Genomic DNA, 17,632 nt, shown 5'->3' on the forward strand with positions numbered 1-17,632 from the left:
ACAGGTACCCTGCCTTAGGTCTTGTTACCAGTCCTCCAGCTTCCCGTTGGTCTTGTTTGATCAGTGAACACAACACATGCAGGATTCAGTTCCATTTTACTTCACACATCCAGTGGCAGATAAGGCACAGCCAAAATGTTGTGGGTGTGTTTTGCAAGAGCTCTTGCTGCCTTCACTGACTGCAGTGACAATATACTTACATTGTTCAGTCTCTCATTTCCCTTCCTTTTAGAATACGCAGCAATAAACTCCATGCTGGACCAGATCAACTCCTGCTTGGATCACCTGGAGGAGAAGAACGATTATCTACACGCCTGCTTGAAAGAACTGCTGGAGTCCAACCGCCAGACCCGCCTGGAGTTCCAGCAGCAGAGTGAGCAGCAGAACATGGAAACCGATGTGCAGGGATCACAGCCTCCCGTCTAGTGTGCTGGCCACAGACTCTCAGTTGGTGTTGCTAAGGGGACATTTACTGGTCACCGATTTAACGTAAAACGTGAATAGGAGAGGTACCTGGTGCCTGTTACTTGTTCCTTCCTGTGACTGTGTCCTGCCATTCACCTCCACGTTCTGTTTTTCTTTAGCTGTGTGACAGGTGCCGAGGCACACAGGTAGATGTAGGGGAGTTGGGGTTTTTTTTTCACTCCCCAACATGAGCCTGGCACTGACACTTGGTTAAAGCTGGCTGTAGGAAGCCTGATGCCACACAGGTTGTTTGCAAGCAGGCCCTCAACGCAAAGAGGAAAAATAATCTCTGCTGTTTTGTACTGTTAAATCCAAGCAAGGAGTGTTATGGCTCCAGACTCTTCCCTCAGAAAGCACAGCAGGCAGGGGCTGTCCTGACTCCAGGTTTGCCCCCAAGTGTAACTCTGGTGACAGACTTTGAGAGATGGTGCCCTAGGCCACCTCCTGCCTTGAAACTACACCTTCCCCATTATTCACATTAACTGTGGTGTAATAAATAATTGGCAGATAGTCCCAGATCATTGGACTCTTCTGTCGCCTTCCAAGACAAGCTACCAGGGTGATGCTTTTGACTGTTATAGTTGGAAGCTGCCTAACTCCTTAAGCTGCCATTAAGGACTCAGGCTTTAGAGAGAAAGGCAGAGCAGCCTGGTTAGCCCCCACCACAGCCTGAGCTATACAGAGCAACCAGCCAGTCTACTGTTCTACTTCTGTAGAGTTAAAGGAGTTTTTTGGAAAGTTAAAGAAGTTATTTATAATAAATCTGTTTTATTAAAATCAGTTTGAAACAAAATTTGTTCCTGAGAGTCTCCACTATGAGAACAGACCAAATTAAGCCTTGTAGTATTAACAAAGAACCAAGGTGCACACTGTTGCCTAGCTTAGGACACTGCTTGTCCCAAGAGTGTGCATCTTTGAAAGGAAACTGTTCTAAGGAGCAGAATTGGACACACAGTCTCACAAGAGAAACTTTTCCTCTGCCTGGACAGGAAACAAGAGGAACTACAAAGAATTCTTAGTCAAAAATAAGTCTGCATCCATCTACTTCTTGAACTTTGTCCCCTATAGAAATCATATTACCATCTTCTTTCAGGTTCAACAATCCAAGCCTCAGTCTTACTGTACAAGTAATAACCAACACCATCCTGTATTAGACACGCTAAAGCCAGGCTCATTTTATTCTTAAAATAAAAACAGCAGTAAAGTTGAAGGTTTTTGCTCTATTAAAAGACTCCGAAAATAAACATTTCCAGCAAATTTCATATGTAAAGGGCTCTCCCTTTAAGGCCACTCTATCTGGGTTTGCGCCTAGTAGAGCGTCTGGACCCAGCAGAGGTAAGACTGGCTGTCTCACCTTTGGCTAGGGAGGAAGGCTCTGCCACTGCCTCCTGGCCTGTGTTGTCTGCCTCATTCTGTCCTAAACCTCCTCCATTCCCTGGATCCTGGCAGTTGTCTGTGCCTTCCCTTTGTCTGGCTGCATTGGCTTCCTCCTCCTTAGACAGAGCGTGTCCCAGCAACTCCCCTACGGTGCGATTCTCCTCGGGGAGTGGGCAATCGGCACTAGTGGTAGTGGATTTGCTCTCTTCCTGTAGATTTTCTTCTTCTACAACCATGATTCCACATACATCGTCAGTCACACTGGCTAGGCTCTTGTCCTCTACTACAGAGGTGGCCAGCTCACCCTTACCCTCTGGAGACCTTGAAGCTTGGTCTTGCAGGGCTGACAGCTCTGTACCCTCCTTGTCTCTCCCATGATCATCATTCAGCTTCTTGCTGGTATCTGCTGTTGTAGCAGGAGGGTGTTTTGGATCATCCAGCAATTGGGAGCTGGAGCCCTGGGAATGCAAAGGAGCTTCGGGGTAGGCAGCTGCGGCGCGATGCCTCGCTGCCTTGTATCTCTGCAAATACAAACAAACCAACGTGAGAGACAAGTCCAGCTCAGCTACTGTCACTGCAGCAAGTAGCAGCTGGTCCAGGAAAACCTGTACAAAAACAGTGATGAGTGGCAGCTAGAATCTGCAGGGACTCGACTTGTCTCAGCAGCTCTCCTGGCCTGGCTGCTGAGGCTTTCAAGCAGAGAAGGGTCAGCTCCTGTGAGGAAAAGTGGCGATATTAAAAATTGAAGTCCTTCTCGCATTACTTAATGCTGAGCAAGTGCATGGCAGACCTGTGGCTCCTGAGACAAAAATCATGTTTTGGCAACTGTTAATCTCAGTCAGACTCAGGACTTTGTAGATGTAACAGTGCAAGTGACAGCTCTTGCTTCAGCTACTGCCAGGACGTAACTCTGGACATATGCCCTGGATACATGGGGCTACCAACTGCCCTCAGCTACAGAGATGTGATTTAATGTTTATCAGCTAAAGCAAGACTTAAGTTGAAAGCTTAAGATTTTTCACACCACTGATACAATCTGTGCAGCTGGTGAAACTGTTAACAGGAACACTAAGATATCAAGAATATCTTCCTGTTACAAGGTACTGAGGTTCTCCACAGAATAAAGGTAATGATATCATCAATAAAATGACTCATTTGCACTCGCTATTATGATGAACCAGTAGAGGTCTGTAAAGAGATTCAAATGGCTACTAGCCATTTTAAGACTGGATTTCAGAAAAACAGCAACTCTGTACATCTGTCTAATATGCAGTAGGAATCTGGTCTGCAAGACCCAGACAGAGCATGAGCTAAAGGAACAAAACAAAGCTCCTTCTTTTCCATAGCATTTCCCTCCACAATCATCTCACCTTCAGCTTTCTGCTAAAGGATCCCTGGAACTGGCATGAGCACTGGACCTTACAATTTAAGGAAACTATTTTGAGCTCATTGCCTTTCACCGTGGCCTTAAGCAGCGCTACTGTAATCTGCAGTGTGGAATTACAGCACAGCAGATGGGCAGCTTTGCATTGTAATTCAGTTTATCACCACAGTCTTGTTCTTTCCCTGTCCTCAAATAGAGGATGCAGATATGATATGCACAATATCATAACACACTGGAACTAGATCAGCTGGAGTCATAATGTTGCACACAAACTAACCCAGGTGCAAGCATGCCAATTTGTTTTCAGAGGGATGCTGTGAACTGCCTTACTAGCAGGCAATTCTCTGCTTTGAAACCCTCTGCTGAGCTACTCTGATAACAAAGTACTCCAGAAACTGACAATGATTAAACTTGGACTGTGACAACCTCAAGGCACCTAGGGAGCCAAAAGTAATAGTTTTCTGCCTGCAGGTATTTAAGGTTGGACTTTTGTCATAAATAAATCCCTCCAGGTCACTCTGGCATCCATTTGAAAGAGCGTCTGATTTCATCTCTAAGTGGGCCAAAAGGGAGGCATACACACTGCTGCTGCAGTTTCACTCTAAGCTGATATAAAATAAGCCAGGAAAACTGCAAGGCTGATTCCTTAATTCCTGAAATGACTAGGTGTGGGAGAGGGAAAGGATGAGCCATCCTGAAGGAACAGCTGTGGTCTTCTGCTACTTGCCATTCCAAATCCACTGCTCCTAAATACTGGCAGTACCCAGCCCTTGCTGGAGGCAGTGACAGTTGACAAGGAATAGTCAACCTGTCTGAAAACGAGCAGGAAATCACTTTGTCCTTAAACACTAACAAAAGCTGGATACATATGTGGTAGGGAAGCACAATGGTTTTTGTTGGAGCAGGATCTGGGTGCAGGCAGAGGACAAAGTCAGTGTGGGAGCCTCCCTCCTTGCCAGGGTCGGGGAATACCGCTCTCCTGCACAGGCAGGGCCCAGGCAGTGGTCACAGGAGAGGACAGAGACAATGCAAGCCCTGCATACCCACTACAAGGTACTAATCCAGGTCCTTCACGCCCTGGCGAGTCAACAAGGACAGAATGATGGAGGCAGATTCCAGGCCAGCCCAGTAGGAAAAGCTTCTATATATGAAAGCAGCAAAGGGCAATACGGCTTTTGAGTAAAGCAAAGGAACAGCATCGGTTGGCAGAGCTTTGTGCTAAGGAGTTTGTAGGAAAGGGCAGCAGACAGACAGACAGACTGAATTCCTGTTGCAGGCTGACCCTGGGGACCAAACGGAATCTCACCAGCTTGTAGCTTCCATCACATAAAGAGTCTGTAAAGTTAAAGTTCCAGATTTCTAGGGTGAATATCTGATTTTACCAGGCCCCTTCACAGATGAATCACACACACAATTTTGGCTAAAGGAGCTGCTACTCCAGTTATCGCATGGAAAGATGTGTAGGTACCAGCTGTCTTTACAAGGAACAGCCTCTGTCTCTTGTTCTTCCCCCATCTTGACCAACCTGTAATCTAACAGAAGAGGCCTAGACTGAACGACAGACTCCACAGGTTCAGCAAACAGAGCAAACACTCTGAGGAAGATTTCCAGCCAGAAACAGGCAACAAGATGACAGCAGCAGTAGCTGGGAAGCAGGACTGGACTGGTTTTAGATCCAGAGGGGTGATGGGAGACAAACACAGAGCACACCAGGAGAAAGCTATGGCACAATGGACACCAAGGATGATGGAAATGAACTGAAGACAAGACAGCTAACGTGGTGGATTCGCTGAAGAGACACGCACGGGGGTAACAAATGCCAGGCCATGCAATCGCCAAAGGGTCTAACCTGAAAGTTCTCAAAATGCATCAGGGACTTGCAGTGTGCGAGCCGGGCAGCAGAGTCGCTATGGTAGAATTTGTGACACAGCCTGCAGAGGTAACCTGCGACGGGGACCAGAAAATCCAGGCCTGCGAAACGGGAGGGGAAGGGAAATCACAGATCACATTGAATGGAACTCAAATAATGAAAGCATGTTAAAAGGGAAGGGAAAGGGAGGGAAGGGGAGGGAGAAAAAGAAAAGTAGAAAGCTTTGCTTCTGTTAATCAGGGATTTGCAAGATGACTTGCTGAATATCTCATCTTACCATGGAATGGCTGTGTGGTTGATATTCAGAGAGAAATCTGGCTGCCAGAGCAAAGAAACTACACAGAGCATTAAGGGCGGGAGGAAGGAAAAAAGAATACAATGGAAAACTACAGAGAACATGTGATCTAATGTAACGGGATCAAACCAAGCAGAAGACAGCAGGCGCGCAAGAGGAACACGCAGAGAACATTCACAGCATGAATCATTATTCCATCTGCCACACGAGAGTGGAAGGTTACAGCGATATGGAAGATTGGTGTAAACAGAGCTCTCCTTGGGCACAAAACAGCCTCTGCAGAGTTGCCCTCCTCACAACACCAGTGGCTGTTAGAGGTCTGAAGTCAGAAGTGCTTACAGGGTGGGGACCAGAGTCAGCCATCTGGAGGCAACACTGCCCACCAGTCCAGCAATGTGTCTGAGTAACTGCTAGGTAAAGCGTGGGGGTTCTGAAGCAGAGAAAACATGCACAGTTTGGGCTCTGGCACAGAGTCTGATACTGTCAGTACTGCTCAGTACCTCTACAGAAGCTGCAGCTCTGTTGGAAAGCATTCTAATCAACATGCTTTCAGCTCCATCTTTCTAGAGCATCCCTCATTTGCTAACTACTCCCTTCAGTGCTCCTGCCCTAGTCGTTCCATTTCCTACCTTAGTAAGGTATCTGGCTCTCATCATTTCTTCTTCAAAGCAAAAGGCAGCTGACAAACATCAATCACATCCTTATGTTTTATCACACAGTAATAAAGCAACGTTTGGCCCTTTCCCCAGGCAGGAGTGACCTGCAGCAGTCCGATGCAGATGCTGAGTACTACGGCCCAAGAAGTCATTACAGCAGTAGGTAGAGACCATCCTCTCTTACAGATACAGCATGTGGCCAAAGAAGGCTCGGTGGGCCTTTGTGCTTAACTCTGCTCGCTTACCATAGGCTGTGTCTGGACAATACTTCTCCCTTCCTTCGTAATCCTCCAATGACACTTCCTTCAGCCCAGTCTGGAAACCAAAAGAACATTAGTGCCTACTGTAGCTATGGCAATTCCCTTCCTGGGCTCTTAACATTTTTCTGGTTAAGCTTGGGAGCAAAACAGAGGACTCACATACCAGAGATGGAGTTGCACAGCATCTGGTTAGGACCAGACACAAAAACCAGTGTCAGCAAGTTCATTACTTCATTACAAGGCTTAAAATGCCCTCCAAGCCTGAAGCAGCTTAGCCATGTACCTCCTACCTGGTAACTGCTCTCTACTGGGAAAGTATTTATCAAGAAAAGCCTCAACGCACGTTTGCTATGAGACCAAGCTGCTGCTAGGTTATTCAAAGAGACTATGTCAGTGTCTTTGTCAGAAATCCTTTCCCTTGAAAAAACGTTGCTTATGCTCCTCAACAACAAGGTAATGTTTGAAGACAGCAGTAGGAGCTGTACAGCACAGCAAAAACACTTCCCGCATCCCACACCTACTGCCTGATTCTCTTTTACATCGTCCTGTGCTCTGGAAGAATTCCAGAGCCCTCACCATTCTGCAACAGAGTGCAAAGTTGACTGGACTCTTGAAACCCTGAGCTCTTCCAGCCAAGACCAACTGAGCCACAGGATCCCACAGCAGACTCCCACGTAGATAATTCCTTCTCCCTTTGCATGGCATACCTGCTTGGCAGCAGAATCCTCATTCTCGATGAGAACCACATCGAGGTCTTCCTCCTCACCAGCTCCCCCCTCCTCCTCCTCCTCTTCATCATCATCATCTTCAAAACAGCCAACAGCATCCACTGTGATCAACTCCTCTGAATCTTCTGGGCTGCCCAAGTCCTTCTCTCCTAGCCTCACCTGTCAAGTACAGAACAGAAAGATCAGATCAGCTTTGCACTCTCCATTTAACCAGGGAAGACCCCAGACTCTGAACAGACTGCATTTGATAGGACTGCAAGAGAGGAACAAAGCTACCTCACTTCTAGACACATCTAACTCCTTGTCCCTTTTTTCACTCCATTTCTTTAAGCTCTAACAAGTGAAGTCCAGCCAAAGACGAAAATTATAACAGGGCTGGAAGAACTGCCCATCTCCCTTTCATCCCAGCAATAGTCAGGGAAGCAGAGAGTTAACCTGCTCCACAGTATAGCTGCTTCCAGTCCTGTGCAGCTCTCCACTCAGGCAGTAATTACCTCTTTGGCTTTCTGTTTGTGCTCAGGGGACTTCATATGCTCCACAAACTTGCGAGGGGTCTTGAAGTGGCGGCTGCAGACAGTGCAGAAAGGACGAAGTGAACGTTTCGCCAGCTAAGGAAAGAGGGACGATTCGTTAAGTCACAACAGGAACCACTTTGGAGAAATGCAGATAAATCTTGAGTGAAACAAAGCCACAGCCCTGCATCTAAAACAGAGAGACCACAAAAAGACAGTCTTGTTCTCAGCAGAAAGGACTCCCTAGCTCGTATCTGCCAAAAAGACAGAAAACATGCAGAGCAAAACAATGTGGCTTATAAAAGGTGTTCTGGCACTCCTCCCCTAGGAGCCAGTGAGTATGATGGCCTGCCCAAATTTTAGCTTGAAAATTTACAGGCTGCCCACCAATTCCTCCATTCAATTGATTAGGTGAGCATGATAGTAGGTGAGTATGATAGTAGGTGAGTATGATAGTAGGTGAGTATGATAGTAGGTGAGTATGATAGTAGGTGAGTATGATAGTAGGTGAGTATGATAGTAGGTGAGTATGATAGTGAGTATGATAGTTAGTAGGTGAGTATGATAGTAGGTGAGTATGATAGTAGGTGAGTATGATAGTAGGTGAGTATGATAGTAGGTGAGTATGATAGTAGGTGAGTATGATAGTAGGTGAGTATGATAGTAGGTGAGTATGATAGTAGGTGAGTATGATAGGCCATATTTATTGAGAAAAGTCAAGAATTATAAATTAGAGGCGCTTCAGGCCATACTGACATAGCAAGACAACTGAAGTTCAATCAGTGACAGCGTTCAGAGGCAGGAGGCAGCACGGCAGTGGCCTTAGACAGTGAGGATGTTACTGGCAGAACTTTATGCGCATCTCTCCAATCACTTTTCCTTTGCTGCTTGGGGAGCAGGAGATGCTAGACACTTCCACTCAATCCCCAAGAAAGGTCAGTGTGAAGATGAAATCCATGCTATGGTTGTTACCTTGTGTTCTTGGGTCCTGCGATGTTTGATTAGATCCCCTGTGAAGTGTATCTGACAAGTGTTACACCATCGCTGCTGGGTCTCTCTGAAGTGAGAGCAGATATATCTGTAAGTCACACCTTTTTACATTCTCCATGGAATACTGCAGTTTGCAATCTGTTCTTGGCATTGTTTTCCCCAGCATTCCTGTCTTTACAGGCTCAGATTTCTCTTCCCTTCCCAGACACTGATACAGCTTGCTTTAGCTCATCCTGACAGAAAGGCACGAGTTAAAACAAGTCTCCAAGTTGAGCTACTGTATTAAAAACTACACAGCAGGTCCAAGTGAACACTGGTATCCTTCAGCAGAAAGTAAGTTTCCTGAAGGAGATTAAGGCCCCTGAAACCAGAGGGATTTTGTACCTCACCTAGAACACAGGGGCACTCGGGTGCAGTGAGGAATTTTAGAACCCATGTAGGTCCACATTCAGATTGTGTTTTCTAGCACAGACCAACACTTACCCATCTTTCTCTGCCAGAACCTTCTGCTCCTTCACCATGGGCAGCAGTGAAACAAAACAAACATTGCTCATGTGCTGAATCTCCCCAAGTCGCTGCTGGTGCTGAATTCCAGCCATGTGGGATTGGAAATTCTGAGAGAGAGGTTAAGAGAAAAATCCATTTAAATATATTAAAAATACCAAAAATAATAGGTAAGAGCTATGCTTTCCATTCTCTTGACTGCTGTTTAACAATGAAATGGTATAAAAGCTTAAGAGCATGGCTGCCTGCAGATCCACCCACATTCACTCTCTAGCAGGTTGCTTGCCAGCTCCTCGGGAGAGGCTTTTTTTAATCTGCATGCTTGCCATCATTTTTTTACGTTCCTTGTTCCTGAGGCATGAGCCCTTGCTAACAAGTCTCCTGCTGCACCTCCCCATGGCAGTTGGCCATCCAATTCACTTCTCTTGACTACCCATATCCCAGTCAGCCCTCTGGATTTTACCTGCTGACTGCAGCAGTTGGTTTTGCAGATATAACAGTAGAATTTAAGGACTGACTCGGGGCTGGGGTCCGCTGTGCCCACCTCGCAGGTCCAGTGCCCTGGTTTCAGAGCTGTGGTACTGATAGCTCTGCTTTCACTGCTCTGCTGGATAGTCACTTTTAGTGAACCTCCAGAGCTCAACACCTGCCAACAGAAGGAGTCAAGGTTAAGTCTAATGTCACAGTAGAAGACACTAAAAATTACACTTGCTTTTTGTATGTGACCTAAGCTCTCTACCCCTCAAAAAAATGAATTTAGTTTAAATCCACAGGAGGCTGATCAGAAAGACTCTCATACACACTCCTCCTCCCAACACTGCTAAATCAGTAATCCCTGTGTCATAGCACCAGGCCCATTAGTACAGATGGTTGTCTCCACAGCCTCTGTAGACACTGTGTGATCCAGTCTCTGGAGACTAAAGCAACAAACACTGTGTTGGTAAGGGACACAATCAGCTCACATTTCTCCACTGCAGAACTAAAGGCAACTCAGCACCACACCTGATGGAACTGAAGCAGGATGATACATTCAATCACATCCACAAATGTCTCCAGTTATGGAAGACTATCAAGTCTGATTCATACCATGGGTTAAATCTTTGGCTGCTTACAGATTTTACATCTGCTCTTCAGCAACATAAAAGATGTCTTTACCCATGGCTATCAATACATATATTTTTCAGTGGCTCTTTCAATTCAATTTTCCATCTTTCTAGATGAATACTGAAATCTTAATGAACTCCAGCATCCACAAACAGCCAGCAGTAGGTAAGGTACAGGCTAGCAGAGGTACAAAAGCAGCAAGTCAGAGCAGACTGTGCACTAATTGCAGATATATTATGCCTTATTGCCAGGGACAACAGCTTACAGCAGGAGACAGAGCTCCAGACGTGGGTGCCATCTGGTTCCCAGTAGCAACGGGTTTCTCTGGGATGGAGGGGGAGGCTGGATGTTCTGCACCACCCTAGTCTGCATAAAACAGTGTCTACTCACCTCAGGAGCCTTTGGTTCCTCAGAGAATTTCCTCTCTTTAGAGAGATCTTCAGCTGTGTATTCCTTTACATTGTCTGTACCTAGGAAGAGAGAGTCCTTTTAGCTGCATTAAATCAAAATAACAGAAAAAACAAAGCAGCAGGTGAATGAAGTCAGGGAGCTTTCCTCATAGTGCTGTTTGCCATAAGCCCAGTTCACAAACCTTTCTCCAAAGAAATCCTTACTAAAGAGGGAAATTTCCCATCATTTCCATCTGGTAGGCCATAGCAGCAGCTTTTAGGGGATTATGTTTGGATTTGGTTCCTAGATTTTCTCCTCCTTTCCCCATTCCGTATGACTGGAGTAAGGATATTCCTGATGAGACCCATAGGATCTACAGATGCTGACCTACAGGTGCAGTTCCAACAAGGAGTGCCCTAAAAGTGCAAATCACAGTGCCCAGCAACTCACCATCAGCTTGGACGTGGGTGCTTGACTCCCCTGCTTCCCTGCTGTCTGTTGCATCCTCTAATGCAGACTCCCCGGTTGCACTTCAAGGAGATCAAGAAAATAACTTTATTTGCTATGTTACAGAGTAAGAGATTCAGAAGACACATCAAGGCACAGGCTGGGGTCTAAGCTACCACACTCTCCATGAAACCTCCAAATCAATAACTGGACAAGAAGGTTACAACTGATTTTTTGGATCACTGCCCTCTCCTGCAAGAGGTCTGCAGGGAAATAAGTTCATATAGGAAATATTCTTAATAAAAGCTCTAGTCTAAAAAAAGACTCCAGTCTTGATTGGTGACCTGCAGGGAAACTGCAATACCTGGACAGTACTCCAGGCTGCTCTGTGCACGAGGGAACACACAGAGACCTGTCAGAACTGAACAGGTCCTCAGTGCTGTCTTACAGGGATTTCATCATAACCGTCTGCTCTATTTGTGTATCAGTCGTGTTTCATTCCAGAGTCTCTACAGTTCTGCTTGTGGGGGAAGCAGAGCTGTACAAGACACAAATCAAAAAGACTTTACTTTGGTTTATTTGGTACTGGTGATCTGCTAAGGAGAAAAAAAAGATCCTGAGGGGTCTGCTGAGAATGAACTGTTGATTTGCAGAGGGCACAAAGCGTACTTTACAATGTCTTTCTCCATCCCCCATTTTTCCATCAGGGCTAACACACTTTCCACCACAGCTTGAATGTCTTCTCTCTCAGGCCAGCTCGATATCCCACCCACTGGTGTCCTTCTGCCACCAGGGAGCAGCAGGTCCCACACGAGCAGGAACACAGACTGTGCAGGTACTGCATCCAGTGATCCAAACACAGAGGCACCGCATAATTTATCAGACTGATAAGTGATAATGTAACTGGGTTACATGGCTATAAATATGCAGCAGGGTTTGGGCAGTGCAAACACGAAGAAAACAAGAGTGGCTGGCATTCACATTATTTGTCAAGTGCTGCCAGCAGGCTCAACACTCTACCACACACAGATGGTGACAGCACTCCAGGGCAAGGGTTTGCAGCCTAAGTTGCAAATCTAAGGAGCAATCTAAGGGAGCAAAAGCCATCATGAGCATGATCTAAGGAGGAAATGGTATTATATGGATACTTGTCAGGCCATGCAAGAAGAAGTGGGTGTTCAAGGAGGATTTGAAGACGATGAGTGCTTTCTGCACTGGAATGAGGATGTTGTTCCAGGCATGCAGATGGTACATAGGAGAAAAGGCAGAAGAGGGAAAAACCTGAAATGAAGAAGGAGGCTGGTATTCCTGGCCAAAGGGAAATGGAACAATGAAGCATGAACCAAAACTTTGTGATATGGATGCGGGGAATGCCCTTCTCATCTGTGAAGGGCAATATGAGAACAATAAACTATTTTTTTTTCAGAGATCCATCATCTGTTCATTGGAAGTAAATAGAAACCCTTAAAAAAAAAAAAAGCTAAGGAATGATCTATTGTAAGTAAATACCAGCCATAATATATGCATCAAATCTGGCAGTCCTCAACTACTAAGGATTTTCCTAATAGCAGGCTTGCTGCAGTGAGATCTGTCATTCCTCAGACTTGATTTTTTTTCAGTATATGTAACAGGACTTTGATTAATAGCCTACTAAATATTAATGTAATTAAAATTAAATTAGCTTTGGCAAACAGATTAACAAAGCATACCCTCAAATGCATTTGACTTAGCTTTAATTGAATTTATTCACTTTCTTGATAATCAGAGTCCATACTTCAACGATGGTCCCTGGTCACGTAATATTTATCACTCCTTAAAGTTTTACAACATCAAGGTAATATCTGAACATCAAAGTAACCCTGGAATATTCTCCCTACAGCTAGCCATTAATCTCTAACCTACAGATGGGAAACAGAGAGGTGAAGAAACTTGTCCAAAACCATGAGGTGAATTGTTAACAGGGAAGATAAGAGGACCCAGGAGTCCTGACTCATAGTCACCAACATATGTTGGAGAATTCTCAAATCGATGCCTCCAGAAATCTGTATTCACTCCCTCCTCTTCTCCCCCTGCACCAGCCAACAGTGACAGTTCTGGGAGAGGCACAGGACCGTGCAGATGGCACCAGGAGCTCCGTGACGTGCCTTCCCACTAGATGGCAATACAGCCTTGGCTGTTCCTTCCTGCACCCAGGGAGGCAGGGAAGCCAGGACAGGCTTGCCATGGCCAGCGTGCCTGCATGCTGCGCATCCCTTGTGGATAATAGGATCGTCTTTGTCTGTATTTAGCCAAAAGACAGAGGTACTGGCAGGACAATCTTTGCAGAAGGGATACAGAACTCGGTGCTCATGGATACAGGCTTAGATACTAGGGAGTACTGATTCCTTTCCCTTTCTCATTCCTCAAAATAAACTACCCTCTCCTACACCTACTGTAATCTAACATATTCCAAGGCTTTTCCTCTCTGCTGATACATGGCTGCTCGCTTCCCTTTTTGACATTTAGAGAAGAAAATTAGAGAAATATATCAGAATAGAAAAGAAGATGAATCCTGGCAGGAGAACACACGAGCAAAGTCTGCTTTGTTGCAGATTTACATAAGCTGCATCTCTTATTTTTCATTCCCATAGAGCAGACACCGTACAACACCCTGGATCTCAACAAGCATTATGAGATTTTTCTGAACTATCCAGGAGCATCTGAAATACCTCCTACATGCTAGACATCAGGCCAGTACAGCCTTAATTATTAGAAAATAAAATCAGACAGTAATTCTAAACCCAGTAACTATTTCAATACCCCATTCAATAAATACCTCTTCAGTCTTTTTGCTGCAGGCTCCATGTTCAACACAGATTCTGCTGGAGTTCTTGGCTCTGCAGGAACACAAAATGAGATCTCCTTAGCAAAGCAGACCATGCCACCTTGAGCATGTTCCCTAACTGAATGGCCAATGCCAGTAAAACTCTGTTAGAGCAAATAATACTACACTGGCTTATTCTGAATTTAAGGATTGTAGTGACAAGGTTAGACAATGACTTAAGAGATTTGAGTGTTATTGCAGATGTCACTGTCTGAGGTGATGTTCAGGAAGAAATCTGTGTTTATATCTACTAAGTGGGTCTTAGTCCTACACCTAGCTGACAAGAGCCCAGGTCACAGGAACATTAATATAAGCCAAGGTGGCGAATCGACCTGACAGCAGCTATTTAATCAGGTAATTTTCCTTACTGCATACACACAGGTCACAACTTCACCATATGCCTGCATTGTTAGATTCTTCAGTCAGAAATAACATTCCCACATCTGTACTGTAAGAGATTCAGTGCCAGCAGTTTCTGTTCTGACAGCTGGAGTACAAGTACTGATTCAATTAATCTTCTCCTTAGCATGCTGATTACAACTGGTTCACGTGTTGGACTCCATGAGATGTTGAGTTCAGCATGAGTAAAGCAATGTGGAAGCTTTAATTTCAAACCAGTTTTATTCTTTTTCCCCATCTTAAATGGGGCTCACTCTCAAAGTGACTTCAGAGAGGCTTTCATGCAAGAGATACAGAGCTAGCTTAGGAAAACCAAAAACATCCATGAAAAAAGGATATGTGAAGCACAGAGCAGAGGGCTGTCACAGCCAGTTTAGGCATTTACAATTACAGAGAAACGTAGCTGATTAAAACTAAAGCCATCTCCAGTCTTTGCTGCAAGAATAGCAAAGAGAAGTTTATTATGATGTCTAGAAGCATTTGTTTCACTACAGGCTGCCTCCTACCTGTGGATGGCAAGGAGTTGTGCTGCTCCAACCCTGCTTGCACTCCCTCTGGGATTTCCATTTTCTCATCACCCTGTGTCTGAGATGAAGAACCAGGATCCAGCTCCCTCTTCCTGTCAGGGAGTCTCTGGAAGTCCTGCAATGGGCAGAGAGTCACTGCCAGCTCTGGGTCTTTCCTCAAACCCAACACACCGACCAAAGCCCCAGGCTTTTACTGTGGGGCAGGAACAGGAATTCCAGCACACAGTAAAGGAAAGGAATAGATGGTTTACAACAAACTGCCTTGCTTCAGGCAAGCTGACACAGTTAAACAGAGCAATGTACTTTAAACTCCAGACCACAGACAGCTTGTGACATTTCTCTAGTGCTTTAAGTAGCAGCTGTAGGAGATCTTGCTGCTTGCAAGAGAGTAGGATCACTTTAGAGGGACTCTGGTAAGAGATGCATTGGCAGGGAAAAAGAGGAGTCCCAAATAATCCCCCTTCCTTTTGACTCTGGAGAAAAGACACCCCAAAAGTACAAGTCTACCTTATCCAGCACGTCTCTTTGACAGAATGGGATCAAATATGCAAAAGCTAACCATAAGAGGAGAAAAGTGCCTGTCAATTAATCCAAGAACCATTTTCAAGATTGGAAAGAGGTCTTAATAGTGGAAAGCGAGGAAGGTTTTTACACATAAAAATTAGTAAATTTTATAAAAGCCACATGAATAGATATGATCTTGATCTCAAAAAAGATAAAACAGCCCAGGGAGGCAGAGTGATGTGTCCATGGTAGTAGCAAGTCACTTGGGAAGAGCAAACTGCTCTGGAAGGCTAATGGGGCAGAACTCTGGACTCCGTGAAGAGCAAAGCACTCAGCCAGGACTTGTAACTACTTTGAAACTGGTACTTCTAAAGGCTCCTTTTATATCTTAGGTTTAAACAGTTCTGCCATGAGGAATTACCTCTCTTGGGCAAGAAATGACAAGAAACCTTTGCACCATAAATGTAAATATGGACCACAAAAACCTTAGGGATGGACCGATTTCTGCATTTCCGCAGCATGGTGCAAATACAGTTTTCATTGTAAGGCTCTGTCCTTTCTCTTTAGTTCTCCACCTACAATACAGTCAACTGCTGCAAATGCAAACAGAGCACAGAGCTCCTGAACAGCTGGAAACTCCAAGCCCACCTTGCGATAGGTCCGGTTCTGCCGCTGGAAGGGAAGGTTGGGAAAGCCCATCCGAGTGGGCTTTAATGAGACCCCAACAGGTGGTGGCCCCAGGAGGGAATGTCTTGTAGCCTGAGGGAAAAACTGCTGCAGTGCTGGCGCTGTCATGTTAAATCCACGCAAGTTCCCTGTAAATGCAAACACACAACATATCACCATATCAACAGTGTGCAAAGGACAGAGAAAATCTTCCACCTGTACAAGCAGCATGGAGAGAGGGGAAGGGCTGCTCTGTGCAAGAGCCCGTACTTCAGTGCGCACTGTATGGGTGCTCTATGCCCTACCCTCTTCAGCACCCACAGAACAGAATTTGATAGCAACCATTACTATGCATCAAGCTATTTAATTATAATTGTCACTGCAGGCTAAGATCATTAGAGCAATTCTTCGATCTGAGCACACTGGTGCTTGTGTTTGCAACAAACAAGGTCTCATTTTACAGAATTCTCTGTAAAAAAGAAAAATTCATCCCACATTTGTGCAGCTGGCAGCTCACACTATAGTATGGATTCTGTTTAACAGAAGCCAGTAACAGCATTTCATTTAAAACAACACTGGACTTTTCAAACAAGAGATGCCACAGTCCTCTCTGCCACCTGGTTATCATGCAAGCTCAACATGTCAACCTAAACTCTGACACTTGAGATCCTCCCATTTCCAATTATAATGCTCTGCTTTCTGAACAAGTTCTTTTCAGCATCCAGACTATTAACTAGGTCTTAACTTCTTCCAAAGGCAGCGTTTGCTATCCCCATTTCAGAGGTGAGGGAATGGAAATGCACAGATGCCCCAGCTACACCTTCAGATGCTGTCCACCATTCTGGGAACCTGGACTTATGTAGCAATTTTTTCTATCTCTCACCTGAATTGGTGCATACTCTGGCTTTTTAGCAGCTGTCAAAACAGGCCAGAAAAGTTCAGAGACAGGCACCCAAAATTTGAAAAACCAAGCTACACTGTTGAAAGCCTGCAACACAATAGGAATTACTCCCCTATATCTGTCTTCAAAAGTAATCTAATGTCTTATTACTTACCATAAATAATCTCTTGCTGTAAAAAGCCATACCTTTAAAAAAAAAAATCTATAAGGCAAGAAATCATCTCCTGCTCTTAGTTTAATACCATTAAAGAAACAAACATCCATTTCAACTTGAAGTATTTCTCTTTTCCTATTCCCACTGCTGAAGCCACATACAGTCAATTAATTATTTATTCTGATGTTTCCCAGGTACAGAAAAACTACAGTATCAGCTATTCTTACTCGTAACCCAAACCTGAATAAGCAAAAAAATTCAGATCCCTAAGAAGGGCCACACTGAACATTGGAACCACACTAGATGGTACCTGTGGCTAGCTGCTGTAGATTACTGAAAGAGAAGTCACAACTCAGCTCAGCAAGCAGAGGTAAAAAGAAGAAGACTAACGCTAAAACAAAGTGGGTGTAGAATGTCAATTAACATACCTTATCCTGCTCTCACATCTAATTTGCCTCAGGTCCTCACCATACTATTTAAATACAAGTTCTCAATAAGAGATTTTGCTTTAGAGAAAAGGTCAGCCCGCTCTAACATCAACCATGTCTGAAAGGAGTATGACTGACTGAAGTGGAGTCAGACTTCTCCTGACACAAATATAGACACCAGTCTTCAGAGTGTGGCTTTTCCTTTTTT

The 17,632-nt window shown here is 44.8% G+C and overlaps 2 protein-coding genes across 2 annotated transcripts in view; one reads left to right on the forward strand and one right to left on the reverse strand.

Annotated features, from left to right (window-relative positions):
• Window positions 1–232: 232 nt before the first annotated feature.
• On the forward strand, window positions 233–426 carry BBLN (bublin coiled coil protein; the record flags this gene model as incomplete). The annotated part of the gene is made up of 1 exon (XM_010178048.2): window positions 233–426. A coding segment is annotated over one exon (194 nt), but the record flags the coding sequence as incomplete, so codon positions are not given.
• Window positions 427–1,625: 1,199 nt separating this feature from the next.
• The window catches only part of CIZ1 (CDKN1A interacting zinc finger protein 1), a gene marked incomplete at its 5' end in the record, with an annotated part of 17,051 nt that continues 1,044 nt past the window's right edge, over window positions 1,626–17,632 (reverse strand). The window contains 15 exons of the mRNA XM_029087489.1: window positions 1,626–2,068; window positions 2,164–2,363; window positions 5,076–5,197; window positions 6,293–6,362; window positions 7,015–7,194; window positions 7,530–7,643; window positions 8,520–8,604; window positions 9,021–9,151; window positions 9,505–9,687; window positions 10,536–10,615; window positions 10,986–11,065; window positions 13,798–13,858; window positions 14,751–14,886; window positions 15,855–15,947; window positions 16,825–16,856. Coding sequence (XP_028943322.1) covers window positions 2,026–2,068; window positions 2,164–2,363; window positions 5,076–5,197; window positions 6,293–6,362; window positions 7,015–7,194; window positions 7,530–7,643; window positions 8,520–8,604; window positions 9,021–9,151; window positions 9,505–9,687; window positions 10,536–10,615; window positions 10,986–11,065; window positions 13,798–13,858; window positions 14,751–14,886; window positions 15,855–15,947; window positions 16,825–16,856 — 1,610 coding nt within the window. The remainder of the gene's footprint in view (window positions 2,069–2,163; window positions 2,364–5,075; window positions 5,198–6,292; window positions 6,363–7,014; window positions 7,195–7,529; window positions 7,644–8,519; window positions 8,605–9,020; window positions 9,152–9,504; window positions 9,688–10,535; window positions 10,616–10,985; window positions 11,066–13,797; window positions 13,859–14,750; window positions 14,887–15,854; window positions 15,948–16,824; window positions 16,857–17,632) is intronic.

Source organism: Antrostomus carolinensis, unplaced genomic scaffold (assembly GCF_000700745.2).
Source record: "Antrostomus carolinensis isolate BGI_N321 unplaced genomic scaffold, ASM70074v2 scaffold41301, whole genome shotgun sequence".
NCBI classification, from domain to species: Eukaryota; Metazoa; Chordata; class Aves; order Caprimulgiformes; family Caprimulgidae; genus Antrostomus; species Antrostomus carolinensis.